The sequence below is a fragment of the Oncorhynchus nerka genome, linkage group LG28 (genome assembly GCF_034236695.1).
Source record: "Oncorhynchus nerka isolate Pitt River linkage group LG28, Oner_Uvic_2.0, whole genome shotgun sequence".
NCBI classification, from domain to species: Eukaryota; Metazoa; Chordata; class Actinopteri; order Salmoniformes; family Salmonidae; genus Oncorhynchus; species Oncorhynchus nerka.
The window spans coordinates 7,842,445-7,861,573 of NC_088423.1; the positions used below are offsets into that span (position 1 = coordinate 7,842,445).

General features: G+C 42.3%; 2 protein-coding genes across 2 annotated transcripts; one reads left to right on the forward strand and one right to left on the reverse strand.

Annotated features, from left to right (window-relative positions):
* Positions 1-1,984: 1,984 nt before the first annotated feature.
* Positions 1,985-14,147, reverse strand: LOC115112853 (rho-related GTP-binding protein RhoU-like). Its single transcript, XM_029639861.2, has 3 exons — positions 13,085-14,147; positions 12,644-12,702; positions 1,985-4,586 (listed from the first exon to the last, which is right to left on the reverse strand). The coding sequence occupies exons 1-3, from the start codon at positions 13,332-13,334 to the stop codon at positions 4,134-4,136; spliced, it is 762 nt and encodes a 253-aa protein (XP_029495721.1). The 5' UTR covers positions 13,335-14,147; the 3' UTR covers positions 1,985-4,133.
* An 832-nt stretch (positions 14,148-14,979) lies between these two features.
* pdcd2 (programmed cell death 2) lies at positions 14,980-19,059 on the forward strand. Its single transcript, XM_029639858.2, has 6 exons — positions 14,980-15,388; positions 17,050-17,289; positions 17,395-17,535; positions 17,692-17,792; positions 18,200-18,313; positions 18,581-19,059. Exons 1-6 carry the CDS (start codon positions 15,100-15,102, stop codon positions 18,737-18,739), a joined length of 1,044 nt encoding a protein of 347 aa, XP_029495718.1. The 5' UTR covers positions 14,980-15,099; the 3' UTR covers positions 18,740-19,059.
* The last annotated feature ends 70 nt before the right edge of the window (positions 19,060-19,129 follow it).

Below are 19,129 nucleotides of genomic sequence, written 5' to 3' on the forward strand. Positions count from 1 at the left end.
TACAACCTTGGCATTCTCTCAACCAGCTTCACCTGGAATGCTTTCCAAAAAGTCTTGAAGGAGTTCCCACATATGCTGAGCACTTGTTGGCTGCTTTTCCTTCACTCTGCAGTCCAACTCATGGCACACCATCTCAATTTGGTTGAAGTCGGGTGATTGTGGAGGCCAGGTCATCTGATACAGCACTCCATCACTCACCTTCTTGGTCAAATAGCCCATACACAGCCTGGAGGTGTGTTGGGTCGTTGTCCTGTTAAAAAAAATGATCATCCCACTAAACGCAAAACAGATGGGATGGTGTATCGCTTCAAAATGCTGTGGTAGCCATTCTGGTTAAGTGTGCCTTGAATTCGAAATAAATCACAGACAGTGTCACCAGAAAAGCACCCCCACACCATCACACCTCCTCCTCCATGCTTCACGGTGGGAACCACACATGCGGAGATCATCTGTTCACCTGCTCTGCATCTCACAAAGACACAACGGATGGATCCAAAAACCTAAAATTTGCACTCATCAGACCAAAGGACAGATTTCCACCTGTCTAATGTCCATTGCTTGTGTTTCTTGGCCCAAATAAGCCTCTTCTTATTATTGGTGTCCTTTAATAGGGGTTTCTTTGCAGCAATTCGATCTCCTCTGAACAGTTGAGATGTGTCTGTTGAACTCTTCTGTGAAGCATTTATTTTGGCTGCCATTTCTGAGGCTGGTAACTCTAATGAACTTATTCTCTGCAGCAGAGGTAACTTTTCTTTTCCTGTGGTGGTCCTCGTGAGAGCCATAGCGCTTGATGGTTTTTGCGACTGCACTTGAAGAAACCTTCAAAGTTCTTGAAATGTTCCAGATTGACTGACCTTCATGTCTTAAAGTAATGATGGACTGTTGTTTATCTTTGCTTATTTGAGCTGTTCTTGCCATAATATGGACTTGATCTTTTACCAAATAGGGCCATATTCTGTATACCACCCCTACCTTGTCACAGCAACTGATTGGCTCAAACACATTAATTAACTTTTAACAAGGCACACCTGTATCACATCCTGCCGTGATTGGGAGTCCCATAGGTCGGCGCGCAATTGGCCCAGCGTCGTCCAGGTTTGGCCGGGGTAGGCCGTCATTGTAAATAAGAATTTGTTCTTAACTGATTTGCCTAGTTAAATAAAGGTTAAATAAAATTATATGTGTAATTTAAATGCATTCCAGATGACTACCTCATAAAGCTGGTTGGGAAAATGCCAAAAGTGTACAAAGCTGTCATCAAGGCAAAGGGTGGCTACTTTGAAGAATCTCAAATATAAAATATATTTTGATTTAACACTTTTTTTGGTTACTGCATGATTCCATGTGTCATTTCATTGTTTAGATATCTTCACTACTATTCTACAATGTAGAAAATAGTCCAAATAAAGAAAAACCCTTGAATGAGTAGGCGTGTCCACACTTTTGACTGGTACTGTAATCCCTGCAATACTGAGAAACTGGACATGGAAGAAGTTTGAAAATATATATCTTGTATTTCATAAGGAGGAGATAAAATCACTAGCTGTATATATTATTTATTCATGGTTATGATTAACATTGAACTGACCGTTGAGGCACCATGGTCGACTAAGTGTGATCCAGTAAAACATTAACTTTTCCATTGTCTGTCTTCCACTATAATTCCCTTTCAGAAGTCCATCACACATCTAAGGAGGTGAACCTGATCATACATGAAACTGTATTGTTTAGCCCAAGGTTTAGTTTGGCATTCTACTGGAAGAGCTATTACAAGGCTTGAGATACAATGCTTGAAAAACAAATCTCTGAAAGAGGTGACAGTTATCACCATAGAGATCCTATTACATTACTACAGGGGCTATGTCATAAAACCTCAAAGGTACAGAATGGGGTCAAAATGGTAGCCATATTGGTCAGGGAGAAATACAAAACCTGTAATGGGGTGCGTGCTGGTGGCAGGGAAGTCAGGCGCAGGAGAACGAACTTGGTATAAACGGAGTCGTTTAATAAATGCTCACAAACTCTGAAAACCATCATATACAAAATAATAAAAGTGGGTTCAAAACCCGTCGCACACCAGAACATAACTTGCACATAACATACAATCAAACAATCACCGACAAGGACAATGAGGGGAAACAGAGGGTTAAATACACAACATGTAATTGATGGGATTGGAACCAGGTGTGGAGGAAGACAAGACAAAACCAACGGAAAATGAAAAATGGATCAACGATGGCTTGAAGGTCGGTTACGTCGACCACCGAACGCCGCCCGAACAAGGAGAGGGACTGACTTCGGCGGAAGTCGTGACAAAACCAGTGTAATTAGAATGAATGGCAGTAGAGGCATAGGAGATGCATGTATCAGAAATATAATTATAATCAACAAATAATATTGTCATATAATTATAAATACAGTTTATACAGGTTTTATACCAAATGTCTGTATAAATAGCCTCTAAAATATAGGTAAACTGACCATAAATGTCTCAGATTTTATTTTCTTGGAAAGTTGTGAGTGCTTTTATGATACAGTATCAGTAGTTGTTGCATTTACAACTTGTCTCAGTCCTATCATCAATTGATTTCGGCAAGTGTACGGCTGTAGTTTGACTGCATTGTTTGAATGGAATGTTGGCATATTGGCATTTAATTTGAACAATTAATGGAAAAATTCCTCTAAAACTGGCTGGCTAGCTAGCTAACAAACACACAGTGCAGATAAATTCTACACATTATCACAGCACTGTCAAACCATAGTTGACCAACTCGCTGACCAAAATGGCTGACCTTTGGACCATCTTAAGAATGTTCATGTCCATTTTAGTATTCTAATTCCTAATTCTATGGTTATCATTTTGAAATTCTAATAACCTCATCTTTATAGGTTAAATCAGAACACTGTATTGACAGAGATAGACATCACATGCCACAGTGATAGGAAAATAGGTATTGACAACTTTTTTTCAACATAATAAAATATTATGGTATTGTTAAGCTTGCTTGGGACAATTAACATACTCTTTCCAGTGTATTCGTTTCAGAAACATATTGAATTATTTGCTCAGTCATTAATAACTACCTTACTCTGCTAGCTGTAAAGAGTTAATGTTGACTCAGCTGCAGTCAGCCCTGTACAGAGTAAGGTAATTAAGAGTTAACGTTGACTCAGCTGCAGTCAGCCCTGTACAGAGTAAGGTAGTTAAGAGTTAACGTTGACTCAGCTGCAGTCAGCCCTGTACAGAGTAAGGTAGTTAAGAGTTAACGTTGACTCAGCTGCAGTCGGCCCTGTACAGAGTAAGGTAGTTAAGAGTTAACGTTGACTCAGCTGCAGTCGGCCCTGTACAGAGTAAGGTGTTTGTTTAAAACTCCTCAGGTGGTGCTATGGTGAAGTGAACCAAAGGTCAACAAGTCTAGTTAGAATTCCAGCACATAGCTAGAGACTGTGACCCTCATATGAGCTTAGACAGAACCCATGTCCTAATGTAAACAACAGTTGGAAATTCTGAAAAACTATTTTTGTACATTAGACAACAAGCCAAATGAGGCTCTCCAATATGGGCTGGAAGAACAAGCATTCAAATAATGAACATTACACAGTACTCTCCTCGCATTATCTGATTACCGCACAGATTGTTTTTATTTTTCCATAGACACTGCTAAATCAGAGATGGTAAATCCCACATCAGAAAGTTGACTCAATCTCATATGCTAAATGAATATGAGTTTACATACTGTACACTTACCATGGGAAAGGTCGGAGTAAACCAGGTTAATAAAACAATGATATAACAACATAAGCCCTCCTGGTTATCAAGAGGGCTTCATCTTCCACAGTCGTCCATGTAGAAGCTGTGTCCCCCCCTAGGATCATGGATATAAGGCAGTGGAAAGTCAATGAGTATTCTTTGAGGGAAGTCAGCTCTGTCTCCAGTGCAGCTCACGTTGGTAAAGCAAAAACAGCATGGGGTTATTGAGGCCTAACCTACACATAACTCAGATACTCCAGACCAGACCTGCATCCATATTCCAGTCACTGTTTTCCTTACTGCCCCTGAAGTCTGTTAACGTGCTGACATGGAAGCAAAATTGGAACCTATGCGTCCGTCCTGTCACACACACAGATAGAGGCTAAACCACGCAACAGTACTTCTTCCACCATGATTTAGAAAGCTTCTTCATCTTGTCTGGAGTCCGTTTTTTCAGTCGATGCTGCTGCTGACTGTCAGAGTGCTGGATGCTGGCCACGATGGCTGCGTCAAACACCTCTTTGAGGTTCTTCTGGGTGAGTGAGGAGCACTCCATGTATGACACGGCCCTCATGTCCTCGGCACACTGCTGGGCCTCCTGGGGCTCCACTGGCCTCTCTTTGTACTTAGCCAGCTCAATCAGAACATTAACATCCTCCCGCAGGTCTGACTGGGTGCCCACCAGAACCACCGGCGCCTGCGGGCAGTGCCGGCGAATCTCCGGCACCCATTTCTCTGTTACGTTCTGGAAGGAGGAGGGGCTGACGACACTGAAGCACAGCAGGAAGACGTCTGCGTTGGTGTAGCAGAGCGGACGCAGCTTGTCAAACTCATCCTGCAGGGAGGAATGGAGAGGAGAGGGGGGTTCATGACACGACATGATAACAAGCAGAACCGAGAATGGGCAAGCTCAACTCAATAGCCCTCCTTGTGAAAAGGTTTTTGAGTACACTTAGAAAAAAAGGTGCCATCTAGAACCTAAAAGGGTTATTTGGCTGTCCCCATAGGAGAATCCTTTGAAGAACCTTTTATGGTTCCAGGTAGAACCCTTTCCACAGAGGGTTCAACATGGAACCCAAAAGGGTTCTACCTAACACCAAAAAGCGTTCTACCTGGAACCAAAAAGGGTTCTCCTATGGGGACAGCCGAATAACCCTTTCTTTCCAAGAGTGTATAGGGTTGACAAGGGCATCATCATAGCCAAGAGAAGGAAAATCCTGCCCTCATTGGCTATGTCACCATGTGCATGTCTGTAACTAGTGGCGCCTCAGCCTCATGACAAAGTATCTCTGGCAAGCAGGAACACACAATCTGTGTCCACATCCTGAAAACCCATGACACCTGTATCAGTTTCAGTTAGCGTGACATGCCGTAGTGGTTCTGATTAGGGACAGCTCTTTCAGCGTAGCCTACAGTTGATTTGAATTTCCTCTAATGTTGCTGACTGACATGCAATTTAGTAATGAAGGTACTATTCATGCCGACCAGCATATAATACACTAGCATGACTGCTAAATAGAAAAACTACCAATAGCTAAATTGTAGAGAAAGAGCATTGTTAAATTGCTAGAACATGACTATATTATAGATTTAAATAATTACTCTGAACATAAAATATAAACGCAACATGCAACAATTTCAAAGATTTGACTGAGTTACAGTTCATATGAAGAAATGAGGCCCTAATCTATGGATTTTACTGGATAGGGGTGCAGCCATGGGTGGGCCTTGGAGGGCATAGGCCAACCAACTAGAAAGCCAGGTCCAGCCAATCAGAATAAGTTTTTCCCCACAAAAGGGCTTTATTAAAGACAGAAATACCCCCCCCCCAAATGATCCTGCAGGCGAAGAAGCTGGATATGGAGGTACTGGGCTGGCGTGGTTACACGTGGTCTGTGGTTGTGAGGCCGGACTGCCAAATTCTCTAAAATGATGGAGGCAGCTTATGGTAGAGAAATTAACATTCAAATATCTGGCAACAGCTCTGGTAGAAATTCCTGCAGTCATCATGCCAATTGCACACTCGCTCAAAACGTGAGACATCTGTGGCATTGTGTTGTGTAACAAAACTGCATATGGCCTTTTATTGTCCCTAGCACAAGGTGTACCTGTGTAATGATCATGCTGTTTAATCAGCGTCATGATATGCAACACCTGTCAGGTGGGTGGGTTATCTTGGCAAAGGAGAAATGGTCACTAACAGGGATGTAAACAAATTAGTGCACAAAATTAGAGAGAAACAAACATTTTGTGCATATGGGAAATATCTGGGAAATTTGATTTCAGCTCATGAAAACAACACTTTATATTTTTGTTTAGTATACATAAGACCATGTACCATAGTCCACACTTTGTCTGCCCCTGGAGCGGTGACATCATTTATATCACCAGTTAAAGAGCCCCTGAGTGGAGTGGTGACATCATTTATATCACCAGCAAGAGTCCCTGAGTGGAGTGGTGACATCATTTATATCACCAGCAAGATTCCCAGAGTGGATTGGTGACATCATTTATATCACCAGTTAAAGAGCCCCTGATTGGAGTGGTGACATCATTTATATCACCAGCAAGAGTCCCTGAGTGGAGTGGTGACATCATTTATATCACCAGCAAGATTCCCAGAGTGGATTGGTGACATCCTTTATATCACCAGCTAAAGAGCCCCTGAGTGGAGAGGTGACATCATTTATATCACCAGTTAAAGAGCCCCTGAATGGAGCAGTGACATAATTTACATTACCAGTTAAAGAGCTCCTGAGTGGAGCAGTGACATCATTTATATCACCAGCTATAGAGCCCCTGAGTGGAGCAGTGACATCATTTATATCACCAGCTATAGAGCCCCTGAGTGGAGCAGTGACATCATTTATATCACCAGTTAAAGGGCCCCTGAATGGAGCAGTGACATAATTTACATTACCAGCTATAGAGCCCCTGAGTGGAGAGGTGACATAATTTATATCACCAGCTATAGAGCCCCTGAGTGGAGCAGTGACATCATTTACATTACCAGCTAAAGAGCCCCTGAGTGGAGCAGTGACATCATTTATATCACCAGTTAAAGAGCCCCTGAATGGAGCAGTGACATAATTTACATCACCAGCTAAAGAGCCCCTGAATGGAGCAGTGACATAATTTACATTACCAGTTAAAGAGCCACTGAATGGAGCAGTGGCATAATTTATATCACCAGCTATAGAGCCCCTGAGTGGAGCGGTGACATCATTTATATCACCAGTTAAAGAGCCCCTGAATGGAGCAGTGACATCATTTATATCACCAGTTAAAGAGCCCCTGAATGGAGCAGTGACATCATTTATATCACCAGCTAAAGGGCCCCTGAATGGAGCAGTGACATAATTTACATTACCAGCTATAGAGCCCCTGAGTGGAGAGGTGACATAATTTATATCACCAGCTATAGAGCCCCTGAGTGGAGCAGTGACATCATTTACATTACCAGCTAAAGAGCCCCTGAGTGGAGCAGTGACATCATTTATATCACCAGTTAAAGAGCCCCTGAATGGAGCAGTGACATAATTTACATCACCAGCTAAAGAGCCCCTGAATGGAGCAGTGACATCATTTATATCACCAGTTAAAGAGCCCCTGAATGGAGCAGTGACATCATTTATATCACCAGCTATAGAGCCCCTGAATGGAGCAGTGACCTAATTTACATTACCAGCTATAGAGCCCCTGAATGGAGCAGTGACATAATTTACATCACCAGCTAAAGAGCCCCTGAATGGAGCAGTGACATAATTTACATCACCAGCTTTGGAGCCCCTGAGTGGAGCAGTGACATCATTTATATCACCAGTTAAAGAGCCCCTGAATGGAGCAGTGACATCATTTATATCACCAGCTTTGGAGCCCCTGAATGGAGCAGTGACATAATTTACATCACCAGCTATAGAGCCCCTGAGTGGAGCAGTGACATCATTTACATTACCAGCTATAGAGCCCCTGAGTGGAGCAGTGACATCATTTATATCACCAGTTAAAGAGCCCCTGAATGGAGCAGTGACATAATTTACATTACCAGCTATAGAGCCCCTGAGTGGAGCAGTGACATCATTTATATCACCAGTTAAAGAGCCCCTGAATGGAGCAGTGACATCATTTATATCACCAGCTATAGAGCCCCTGAATGGAGCAGTGACATAATTTACATTACCAGCTAAAGAGCCCCTGAGTGGAGCAGTGACATCATTTATATCACCAGTTAAAGAGCCCCTGAATGGAGCAGTGACATCATTTATATCACCAGCTATAGAGCCCCTGAATGGAGCAGTGACATAATTTACATCACCAGCTAAAGAGCCCCTGAATGGAGCAGTGACATCATTTATATCACCAGTTAAAGAGCCCCTGAATGGAGCAGTGACATAATTTACATCACCAGTTAAATAGCCCCTGAATGGAGCAGTGACATAATTTACATCACCAGTTAAATAGCCCCTGAATGGAGCAGTGACATAATTTACATCACCAGTTAAAGAGCCCCTGAATGGAGCAGTGACATAATTTACATTACCAGCTATAGAGCCCCTGAGTGGAGCAGTGACATAATTTACATCACCAGCTAAAGAGCCCCTGAGTGGAGTGGTGACATCATTTATATCACCAGTTAAAGAGCCCCTGAGTGGAGTGGTGACATCCTTTATATTACCCGTTAAAGAGTCCCTGAGTGGAGCAGTGACATAATTTACATCACCAGCTAAAGAGCCCCTGAATGGAGCAGTGACATAATTTATATCACCAGCTATAGAGCCCCTGAATGGAGCAGTGACATAATTTACATCACCAGCTTTGGAGCCCCTGAATGGAGCAGTGACATAATTTACATCACCAGTTAAAGAGCCCCTGAGTGGAGCAGTGACATAATTTACATTACCAGCTATAGAGCCCCTGAGTGGAGCAGTGACATCATTTATATCACCAGTTAAAGAGCCCCTGAATGGAGCAGTGACATAATTTACATTACCAGTTAAATAGCCCCTGAATGGAGCAGTGACATAATTTACATTACCAGCTATAGAGCCCCTGAGTGGAGCAGTGACATCATTTATATCACCAGTTAAAGAGCCCCTGAATGGAGCAGTGACATAATTTACATTACCAGTTAAATAGCCCCTGAATGGAGCAGTGACATAATTTATATCACCAGCTATAGAGCCCCTGAGTGGAGCAGTGACATCATTTACATTACCAGCTATAGAGCCCCTGAGTGGAGCAGTGACATCATTTACATTACCAGCTATAGAGCCCCTGAGTGGAGCAGTGACATCATTTATATCACCAGTTAAAGAGCCCCTGAATGGAGCAGTGACATAATTTACATTACCAGCTATAGAGCCCCTGAGTGGAGCAGTGACATCATTTATATCACCAGTTAAAGAGCCCCTGAATGGAGCAGTGACATCATTTATATCACCAGCTATAGAGCCCCTGAATGGAGCAGTGACATAATTTACATTACCAGCTAAAGAGCCCCTGAGTGGAGCAGTGACATCATTTATATCACCAGTTAAAGAGCCCCTGAATGGAGCAGTGACATCATTTATATCACCAGCTATAGAGCCCCTGAATGGAGCAGTGACATAATTTACATCACCAGCTAAAGAGCCCCTGAATGGAGCAGTGACATCATTTATATCACCAGTTATAGAGCCCCTGAATGGAGCAGTGACATCATTTATATCACCAGTTAAAGAGCCCCTGAATGGAGCAGTGACATAATTTACATCACCAGTTAAATAGCCCCTGAATGGAGCAGTGACATAATTTACATCACCAGTTAAATAGCCCCTGAATGGAGCAGTGACATAATTTACATCACCAGTTAAAGAGCCCCTGAATGGAGCAGTGACATAATTTACATTACCAGCTATAGAGCCCCTGAGTGGAGCAGTGACATAATTTACATCACCAGCTAAAGAGCCCCTGAGTGGAGTGGTGACATCATTTATATCACCAGTTAAAGAGCCCCTGAGTGGAGTGGTGACATCCTTTATATCACCCGTTAAAGAGTCCCTGAGTGGAGTGGTGACATAATTTACATCACCAGCTAGAGAGCCCCTGAATGTCTCAGCCTCCAGTATTTATGCTGCAGTAGTTTATGTGTCGGGGGGCTGGGGTCAGTTTGTTATATCTGGAGTACTTCTCCTGTCCTATTCGGTGTCCTGTGTGAATCTAAGTGTGCGTTCTCTAATTCTCTCCTTCTCTCTTTCTTTCTCTCTCTCGGAGGACCTGAGCCCTAGGACCATGCCCCAGGACTACCTGACATGATGACTCCTTGCTGTCCCCAGTCCACCTGGCCATGCTGCTGTTCCAGTTTCAACTGACCTGAGCCCTAGGACCATGCCCCAGGACTACCTGACATGATGACTCCTTGCTGTCCCCAGTCCACCTGGCCATGCTGCTGCTCCAGTTTCAACTTCCACCTGACTGTGCTGCTGCTCCAGTTTCAACTGTTCTGCCTTATTATTATTCGACCATGCTGGTCATTTATGAACATTTGAACATCTTGGCCATGTTCTGTTATAATCTCCACCCGGCACAGCCAGAAGAGGACTGGCCACCCCACATAGCCTGGTTCCTCTCTAGGTTTCTTCCTAGGTTTTGGCCTTTCTAGGGAGTTTTTCCTAGCCACCGTGCTTCTACACCTGCATTGCTTGCTGTTTGGGGTTTTAGGCTGGGTTTCTGTACAGCACTTTGAGATATCAGCTGATGTACGAAGGGCTATATAAATACATTTGATTTGAATGGAGCAGTGACATCATTTATATCACCAGTTAAAGAGCCCCTGAATGGAGCAGTGACATAATTTACATCACCAGCTAAAGAGCTCCTGAATGGAGCAGTGACATAATTTACATCACCAGCTATAGAGCCCCTGAATGGAGCAGTGACATAATTTACATCACCAGCTATAGAGCCCCTGAATGGAGCAGTGACATAATTTATATCACCAGTTAAAGAGCCCCTGAATGGAGCAGTGACATAATTTACATCACCAGCTAAAGAGCCCCTGAATGGAGCAGTGACATAATTTACATCACCAGCTAAAGAGCCCCTGAATGGAGCAGTGACATAATTTACAACACCAGCTATAGAGCCCCTGAGTGGAGCAGTGACATAATTTACATCACCAGCTAAAGAGCTCCTGAATGGAGCAGTGACATAATTTACATCACCAGCTATAGAGCCCCTGAATGGAGCAGTGACATAATTTACATCACCAGTTAAAGAGCCCCTGAATGGAGCAGTGACATAATTTACATCACCAGCTAAAGAGCCCCTGAATGGAGCAGTGACATCATTTACATCACCAGCTATAGAGCCCCTGAATGGAGCAGTGACATCATTTACATCACCAGCTATAGAGCCCCTGAATGGAGCAGTGACATAATTTATATCACCAGCTAAAGAGCCCCTGAACGGAGTGGTGACATCATTTACATTACCAGTTAAAGAGCTCAAGTGGAGCGATGACATAATTTATATCAGGTATAAGTGTGTGCTTATCTTCGCTAATATGTGTTTAGCTATTTTATCTGGCAAACTTATTACACAACGTTCATGTTACGCTTGCATATCTCCAATACATCTAGTTCTATAGGAGGCAAGATAACGGTGGCATTCCACTAAGATTATATTTTGTTGTTAATTGACAAAAGTGCATTCTATCACTCTCTCTCTCATCTGTTTCTCTGATACACCCAGCTTGTGTGTACCCATTGTTTCATAAGATTTTAATAGTGCATTTCCCTCCTCAGATGGTAGCAGCAAAGGGTCTCCAGATCATTTCTGATTGGCTGGGAGTTAATTAACGGTATCAGGAACCCAATGAGGTCAACAACATCCCCAGGAAGAGTAGCTGCTGCTTCAGCAACAGCTAATGGGGATCCCAATAAAATACTAAAACATTGACAGTGAGGGATCCTGTATTTGGTATTCAGACAGTCTTCTGCATGCTTAGTATGCTAAATACATGGACGCAGTTATGCCCAGAGGAGCAGGGTGACATTGAGCATTGAAAAGGTAATAACTATTATTTTGTTGAATTGGCTCAGCCATTATCTCATATTTGTAGCACATCATGGGGTTGGGCGGGCAGGTGGCGCATGTGCTTTCACAATTATTTTGGGCTGTTTCATGAAAGCAAAATATTAATGCAAACGGAAATGTCATCTTGATTATATTTCAATGTAACCAAGGTTTAACTATGTTATAACAAAGTTATAACTATGATATTGCTTGCATTGTCTTGTAAAACATTATTTCAAAACAATTGAAAAGATCATTGGTGTCTAATGAAAAGCCCATCGCCTCAGAGCCTCGCTGCTCTTTCTGCAAAGAGACAAAGCAGAAACCTATGAACCCACAGAGCTCAGCCTCCAGCCAGGGACTCTCTCTGTGTCTAGACAGAACCGCTCTGGATCTCTCTTTGCCTGCGTTCATGGGCTGTTTTCCACTGCGGACTCTCTCCAGCCTGCTCTGCTCCTCAGAAACAGACCCATCTCGCGTTTCCTTTCCAGGCACAGATTCAATTCATTACACTTATAAAGTTTCCTCTCTGTAATCCCCCTCACATGTGGGGAAGACAGTATTTATCTGAGTAAGCTCATTTCTGGTGCAGACTCATGACTGGACAAAAACACTACTGTAGAGCATCAATTTAGACAGACAGATCCCTTATCTTCCCTACACTAGTAGACCATTTGAACCCATTCCGTACGTGTAGTTGCCTAGGGGGTTAGAAGACGTTTGAGACATTTAGGAACAGCAAAAAGGTCAACTTGTTTATTTTTAATGAATCCTTTACACTTCCAGGATTGTAGCGATCATATGAAACTGTCCTATAGGTGTATTTGAATGACAAACCTGCCCAGCTGTGTCACAAAGCTGCAGTTTCACTGGCTTGCCATCAACTGCCACGATCGCTGAAAGAAAAAAATATAACAAATTATACATTTAAATCAGCCAATATAACAAATAATAAATTGGTAACCACAAAGCAATTAAATACTTTTAAGGCCAGAATAGTGTTGTTATGGACAAACTATTGAGTATAACAATTACCATAGTGTTCCTGTTACCAATGTAAGGCAGCAGACAGTTGACCAAAAAAACAACAAAAAAACAGATTGTTGTAAATCAGGCTGAGTTCAAATATAGAATTCATAGAAAACAATACCTGTTTTTCAGGTAACACCTATGCTGTTAAAAGTGCCAGATAAAAACAATTAATTGCATAGCCCAATAGGACGACAACAGGTCCTAATAGTCTACCCGATTTAAAAAGGCACATATTTGTCAAGTTACCTGAAAAATTATCAAAGGCAGTTGGGACATATTTAGTTGGATATCCATTTGTGGTGTAGCTGACAATCAAGCTCGTCTTCCCAACTGCGCCGTCACCGACAAGCACACACTTCACTTTGCGCTCTCCGCCACCGGGCCGACACTTGGAGCCCGAAAACGACTCTCTGCTCCGAACCCTCCGAGGAGGAACCGGTGGGACCGCCGCCGACACCGCTACAGGTTTATAATCTCCGTCGCCCTGGGGTGGCATCGCCTTGTGGAACTGTCCAGCAACCAGTTAATCCTAGTTACGCCAAACCATTAGTTTCCTAGATTTGACATCAACGGGACTTTCACAAGAACTGTCCCTTATATTCTGTAGTGTTCCATGGCTGGAAAAAGTTTTGCCTTTCTACAAAGACGATGTAGACACCTTGATGTCAACCCCCCATTGTACAGAAATAAATTCCTCAAGCAATAAATCCAATAGGTGAAAATGTTTCCACCCCGTAGGATTAGAAATGTATTTCCTGAATATTTTCGAAAGTTGTAGTTTGCACTCCACTCACCTACTCAGCCCTATGACTCTAAAAAAAATCTGCCTTCTACTCTTGAGCAACATGACATCATCAAACACCACTGAGTCAGAAAAAACATTGCACCATTGACCAATAGCAACAAGCAAGCCCCCCCGTAGATTGCACAAATATCCTACTCCGGTGGTAGAATTGGATTATTTTTGTGCAAAAATGTTTTTTTTAAATGAACTAATTTATAAGGCTTCGTCTGTTCAATGGTTTCCAATGCTCTACTATTGATGGTTAAATTGTTACATAAATTGGGCACAATTCTTACAATTGTATCCCTCAGCCTGTTTGATCTCACCAACAATACTTCTCTCGGATGAAATGGCTGAGCGATGATACAGTAGCTCAAGTCTGCCATCTTGTGGACTGTGACATGAAAGACGCTATATTGAAAATCTCTAAGAACAAATTCGTATTTACAATGACGGCCTACACCGGGCAAACTGTCCCCTAACCCGGCGACGCTGGGACAATTTCAAAAATAGAGTGGTGTCATCGGCAAGCTCACATGATAATATCTGTCAACAATAGATATACATTTTATATCGCTGGATTTAAAAAAAAACAGGTAAAGAAGTTGGGTTGCAAGCAGTAAGAGGTAAATCAAAATTGGGCATCCTTGCCTAATTCCTCTTTTCAAATCTAGGAGAAGTGCCATGCTTTAATTTAATGGAACTGGTCCCATTCATATAAATAATTTTAATAGTGCTACAAAATAATTCCCCAAAACCAAATTTCTCAAAGGAGAGAAATAGAAACTCAAGTTCCACCGTATGAAGGCTTTATAAAAGTTTAAGAATACAATGAAGCTATCATGGAAGTTTAGATCAGAATAGTTAATAAGGTCTAACACCAGTCGGATATTATTAGATATATGTCTATTCCTCATGAAGCCAGATTGGGTATCTTCTTTAATTGAGCCCAACATTGCCTTCATTCTTTTTGCAAATATAGAGGCTCATATTTTGTAGTCGTTATTGAGCAGACAGATTGGACGCCAATTATCGAGAAGCAAATATTTCTTGGGCTTAGGTATTAATGTAATCAGACCTTCGAGTCAAACTGGGAGAGCATTATTTGCAATGCTTTTAGAAAAGACCTCCAACAGAAATGGGGCTAACTGTTGATAAAACGTTTGTAAAACTAAGCAGATATACCATCAGTCCCAGGAGACTGATTTTTAAGGTGTTCATTTATTCGATTGAACTCTTCAACTATAATAAGGTCATCACACTGTTCCCTCTCTAGTGTTTTAATTGCAAATAGGCGATATGGCAGGAGCGCGAATTACACGGAACGTTTGCCTCCCAAAAGTACTGTTCCACTCCGGACATATTTAAAAGCTACAACAGTGACGCACGTTGGAATTTGTCGTGACAGACAGCTAGCCAGCGATTGAAAGAGTACGATCAAATTAGCGTTACTTGGTAAATTAGTCCAATTAACACTATGGCAGAAACAGGGGTTGCTCTTGGCTTTTTGGAGGAGGCCGAAAACTGGCAACTACAGAGTCATCAGTTCCCCAGCAAAGTTGGAGGCAAACCTGCATGGTTGAGTCAGTTGGACATCCCAGGTCTTCCTGAGTTAGAATGTGGGAAATGCCATCTTCCTACCGCATTTCTCATGCAAGTTTACGCTCCAATAACTGGACAGGATAGAAGTTTTCACCGAACTCTTTTTGTATTCTGCTGCAAGACACCAGACTGCTATTCACGAAACGACAGCCGTTGTCTGAAAGGTAAATGGCTGTTAGCAAACTAGCTATTGCATTTCCATCAACATCACACCCATAGTCACATGGTCAGGGAAGGGGCACACTAAAAGGCTGGGATTATCCACCGCTCCCACCAGTGTAAAGTTAGCTACAGCGGTGCAACAGTTGGAGTGGGGTTTGAATTTGCAAACCTGTTAGAGGGCAAGCACATTACCACAGATGGACCAATGAGCCAGATATTTCACCGATTGGATGTGTGAAGCATCCGGTTGGCGTTTCCACTCACTACCAAATATGGTGAGAGGAAGCCCAGTGGTCGTCAGTGGAAGATGGAGCCAGGTGGATTTTGGTCGACATAATGCCAATTTATTCAACGATGAAACGTTTGACGTCAATAGTTTTCTGTTCTCAAAACTATAATCAAACAGGGTGAACTAAGTTTAGTAGATTTGACCTTTTTCCAAAGTAAAAAAAAAAAAGAGTTTAGAAGTAGTGCACGTTGAGTTATTTCACACGTGCACTTCAGAGTAGGCGTTCCCTAACAGAAAAATGCAAATACATGCTACAACGCACCAATAGGATCTCGCTAGCTCCTGCTTGGCTCTGCCCCCTCTGACTCATTTGCTCCCTTTTAAAATTCCAGGCTTTGGCCATAGGCGAGTTAAACAAATATTTGACACTACCAAAGGTCCAGATCCATCCCTTGGCAAGAGGAAGCAGTTTGGTAGTTGCAAAAAGCTGCTGGGATCCATAGTGAGCTCCTTATCAAGCTGAGCCTTGAGTGTAGTTATGATGTGCAACATGAGTGATTATGTTAATCAGAGGCAGGAATATGCCCGATCCACATCAACAGGACTGCAGTAGTCAGCTATTTTAAGTTCCTTGGCATCCACATCACCAAGGACTTGACATGGACCAACATCACCACCCGTGACAATATTTCCAAAGGCAGCTGATGAAATTTGGCATGCCACCCCGGGTCCTCTCCAAATACTGCTGCACCATCGAGTGTCCTGACCGGTTACATCACAGCCTGGGACAGGGAATTGCTCTGTCCACGACCTTCCAGCAGGTGGTGAAGACAGCCCAGTACATCGCTGGGGCCGTGTTCCCACCCATCAAGGACATCTACTTGAAACAATGCCCGAGGAAGTCCCACAGCATCATCAAGGACCCCACACACCTCAGCCACGAGCTGTTCATTCCCTTACCATTGGGCATACAGTATTGGAGCATGAGGTCTGATACTAAGAGGCTCAGAGACAGTTTATATCTACAAGCCATTAGAGCAGAGTCTGCTGAACACTTGAACTGGACTGACCACCTGCTCTGACTCTGCACACACCACAATGGCTGCTAGCAAACGCTTATTTACTATTGCCAATACTGCACAATTTAAACACTTATCCCCCAAGTCCCTCTCTTCCCCAATACACATACATATTGGACTATAAAATTGTCCCTTCCTTTATTATCCTTGTGCTAAAATGTTTATTCTATTGAGACATTTATGTTCATGTTATTTTATTTCTTGTTGCATTGTCCAGAAGGAACCGGCAAGTAAGCCTTTCGTTATACGGCGTATACCATGTTTATCCTGTACATACGACTAATCAAACTTGAAACTAATGATGTTCCTCTGCTTTTATTCTGCTCAAGCTGACATTGAGATTACTATTTTCTAGTATTTCGTAGCCAGTTGCCAAGGAGAAACGACTTTTATCCCTACAATCCTCCATCTGATGAAGACCCCAATTGGACTGAGCGTGACCCCTGTGTCCACGGTTCAGGGGTTAAACTATGCAAACTCTGTGGCTGTCCTGGTCAAAAAGTTTGCTCTAAATGCCATGTAGTGTCCTACTGCAGCAAAGAACACCAGACCATAGACTGGAAACACTGTCACAAGAAAGAGTGTTGCAAACAAGGTAATTATACTGCTACCATAAACTGTCACACTATTTGTAATAATGATGAAATTGTGTTTTCTGCTCGCCTGAAAGATAAAAATTCAACTTTCAATACATGTTTAGTGCCGTCCAGTGCAGTGCCTTCCCCATTCCTGTTCCCCGAGTTGGAACTGGTCACAGAGCCTGAGGAACATCAGAAAGAAGAGTCTCGTCAAATGGTGGGGGATGCACAGAATAATGTGGAATGCTCCTCCCTAGTTGATGGTAAGAATGCATTGCATTTACATGCCTAGTCTTTTCAGATCCATTAAGACACCAAAAGGAGGATGAGAGAAAATGTTGACATTGGACCCAACCTAAATAGGAGTCTATACATGATTACAATTTCTGTTGTATAAAAGCATACTTTCTATTCCACAGATTTGGCTGAGACAGAACTTGAAAACATGGCCATGCAGGAAACCGAAGATGGCAAAGTGTTCCAGAAGTTTAAACGGAGGATCGCATCAGAGCCACATCAGGTAACATAACTCTTCAAGCAGAATCCTCAGACATGAAGAGCATCAGAATTACTCAAATATATATTTGGCCATCCTGTAGATAACTTGAAACAAATCGCTTGTGGACAGACTCATGTCATTTAGGATGGTATCGTAGCTTCTGTCAAGACAGATGCAAAGACTATTTTTTTCTGTCACTGATCATTTGGGCAAATCACGATTTCGCAGGTATTCACAGCTTTCGAATTTCATAAGGGGAGGGGACATTTGGCGAATGCTCTGGCTGAGAGTTTCCATTTAGCCAGGTGGAGACTTATTAGTATATTCTCATACATCTCCCTCAGAACTTAATCGAGCACCTGATTAAATTATTATTTTAGTTCTGGGTTTCCTAAATTACTGAAGACCATAATATTGTGTTATTGTAGGTTTTGCGATATTTCAGAGATGGCTCTCCTCTTTGGGTTTCGTCTGAACATGTTCCTGTGGAGAAGGGCATCCCGCATTGTTCATGTGGTTCCAGGCGTATCTTTGAATTTCAGGTATTTGCAACAAAAAAACGTTTCTATTAAACAAATTCAGGTAGGTCCCTCAATTTCTTTGTTTAGATCCTAGAGTAAATGTTTTGCAGTGGTCTGCGACTAATGAATACGTAAGCCTAATCCTGGACTAAACCACACTTTCAGTGGAGATCTTTGATCCAGGACAGAACTTAATCTGGATCCGGAAAACCAGACCTTAATGTTTCAACGTCTAAGGCTTGCTGTTTATAAATGACAATGTGCTGATAGTGTTTTGCATCGCAACAGGTCATGCCCCAGCTACTGAATGATCTGAAAGTGGACAGCACTGATGCCAGTATAGACTGGGGAACCTTGGCTGTCTTCACATGTGCTGACAGCTGTGACCAAGGCAACAAGTACTCTTCTGAATTCATCTGGAAACAAGATTTCACAGAACAGAAATAATTGTATTAAAAACCAAATGTACCTAGTTAAGAAAATATTTAGTGGGGTTTTTGCATAGTTACACTGTCCTTTTGTCTCAGTGGCTATTTCCTTTCCTAGAGAAACTACGCATAAACAGCCACACTGTTCCAAATCGCTCATACATTTTGTTTTGAGGAATCTTACTTCAGGTTGTTACATTCTTACTTTATCACCATAAGCAAAAAAACATGTCATTTGTTTTGCCATAGGACTAATAGTTTGCATAGCTTCAACTGGTTTAAAAACATTTCTGTAATGCAATGTCATTTTTTGAGCATTAAAACTCAAATTAAAACACATGTTAATGTCATGTGACATTATGAGTCCATTCATTACTGGTCATGCTATCTCAAATCCATGTACAGTCAT

Bases quoted from the DNA above. Each gene is read 5' to 3' on its own strand.
- pdcd2 (XM_029639858.2), top strand. From the start codon at position 15,100: ATGGCAGAAACAGGGGTTGCTCTTGGCTTTTTGGAGGAGGCCGAAAAC. The intron at 17,536-17,691 runs GTAAGAATGCAT...TCTATTCCACAG, and splicing joins ATGCTCCTCCCTAGTTGATG to ATTTGGCTGAGACAGAACTT. The intron at 18,314-18,580 runs GTATTTGCAACA...GCATCGCAACAG, and splicing joins GGCGTATCTTTGAATTTCAG to GTCATGCCCCAGCTACTGAA.
- LOC115112853 (XM_029639861.2), bottom strand. From the start codon at position 13,334: ATGCCACCCCAGGGCGACGGAGATTATAAACCTGTAGCGGTGTCGGCG. The intron at 12,703-13,084 runs GTAACTTGACAA...TTTTTCTTTCAG, and splicing joins TGCCTTTGATAATTTTTCAG to CGATCGTGGCAGTTGATGGC. The intron at 4,587-12,643 runs GTTTGTCATTCA...TCCTCCCTGCAG, and splicing joins TTTGTGACACAGCTGGGCAG to GATGAGTTTGACAAGCTGCG.